This window comes from Myotis davidii, unplaced genomic scaffold (genome assembly GCF_000327345.1).
Source record: "Myotis davidii unplaced genomic scaffold, ASM32734v1 scaffold1509, whole genome shotgun sequence".
Taxonomy (NCBI): Eukaryota; Metazoa; Chordata; class Mammalia; order Chiroptera; family Vespertilionidae; genus Myotis; species Myotis davidii.
This window is the reverse complement of record NW_006299480.1, coordinates 402,964-403,801: the sequence shown is the minus strand read 5'-3', so window position 1 is coordinate 403,801 and position 838 is coordinate 402,964. Positions and strand designations below refer to the sequence as shown.

The 838-nt window shown below is 64.3% G+C and overlaps 1 protein-coding gene across 1 annotated transcript in view; it reads left to right on the top strand.

The window, feature by feature from the left end:
• The first annotated feature begins 693 nt into the window (after nucleotides 1–693).
• The window catches only part of LOC102771115 (WD repeat-containing protein 97-like), a 10,351-nt gene continuing 10,206 nt past the window's right edge, over nucleotides 694–838 (top strand). The window contains exon 1 of the mRNA XM_015571377.1: nucleotides 694–814. Coding sequence (XP_015426863.1) covers nucleotides 694–814 — 121 coding nt within the window. The remainder of the gene's footprint in view (nucleotides 815–838) is intronic.

The window sequence follows — 838 nt, the reverse complement described above, 5'->3', positions numbered from 1 at the left end:
TGGCCCTGCCCCCCTGGGGGGCCCCAGGGCCCCCCCAGCTGCTGGCCAGACCCTGGCACGGCTCCAGCTCCAGCTGCCCACCTAGCCCTTTGGTTCCAGCCTATGGACGGCCACTCACACCCACAGGCTCTGCTGCCCACATTGTGGGTGGACTGGACAGACAGCACGGGGCCTGATGGGCACAGCCGCTGCCCTCAGCGGATTGTTTTCTTCAGCTGTCGCTCCATCAGGTTGGCGTCTCCCTTCCCCCAGCTTCCTGTTAGGCCCACCCCACGCCTGGCTCTGTCCCCTCTGGGGGCAGCAGCAGGCCAGGGTGGGCAGTTCTAAGACTGCTTCCCCCCTCCCCCAGTGGGTCCACATACACACCCTCGGAGGCAGGCAATGAGCGTACCCTGGGCCTGCACACTCCAGCCCGCAGGGCCTGAGACCCAGCAAGCAGGCCTGACAGTCGTCCTCCCTGGCTTGGGCCGCTCTCGGCGCCCACCTGTACCCCCACCTTGCCCACTGGGCAGCGTGCACTGAGTGCCACTTTGCTGCAGCTTGTTTGTTTCCAATAAAAGTTTATGTGACTTATTGTGGACCTGGGCTCTGCGTGGTGTGGGGGCGGGGCCTACGTGGGGGCGGGGCTACGTCCCTGTATCCTAGCAACGGGCAGTAGGGGCTGTTAAGCCGCCTGGACCTGCCGCCGCCAAAATGGAGATGGATGCGTCCGATGCCAGCAACCCCTTTTCAGTAGAAGACCTGACTCTGGACCCAGACCTGAATGACACTGACAACTATGGCGTCCCAGACCCCGGGCTGCTCGAAGAACATGGTGAGCCGGCCTGGCCCTCACCCA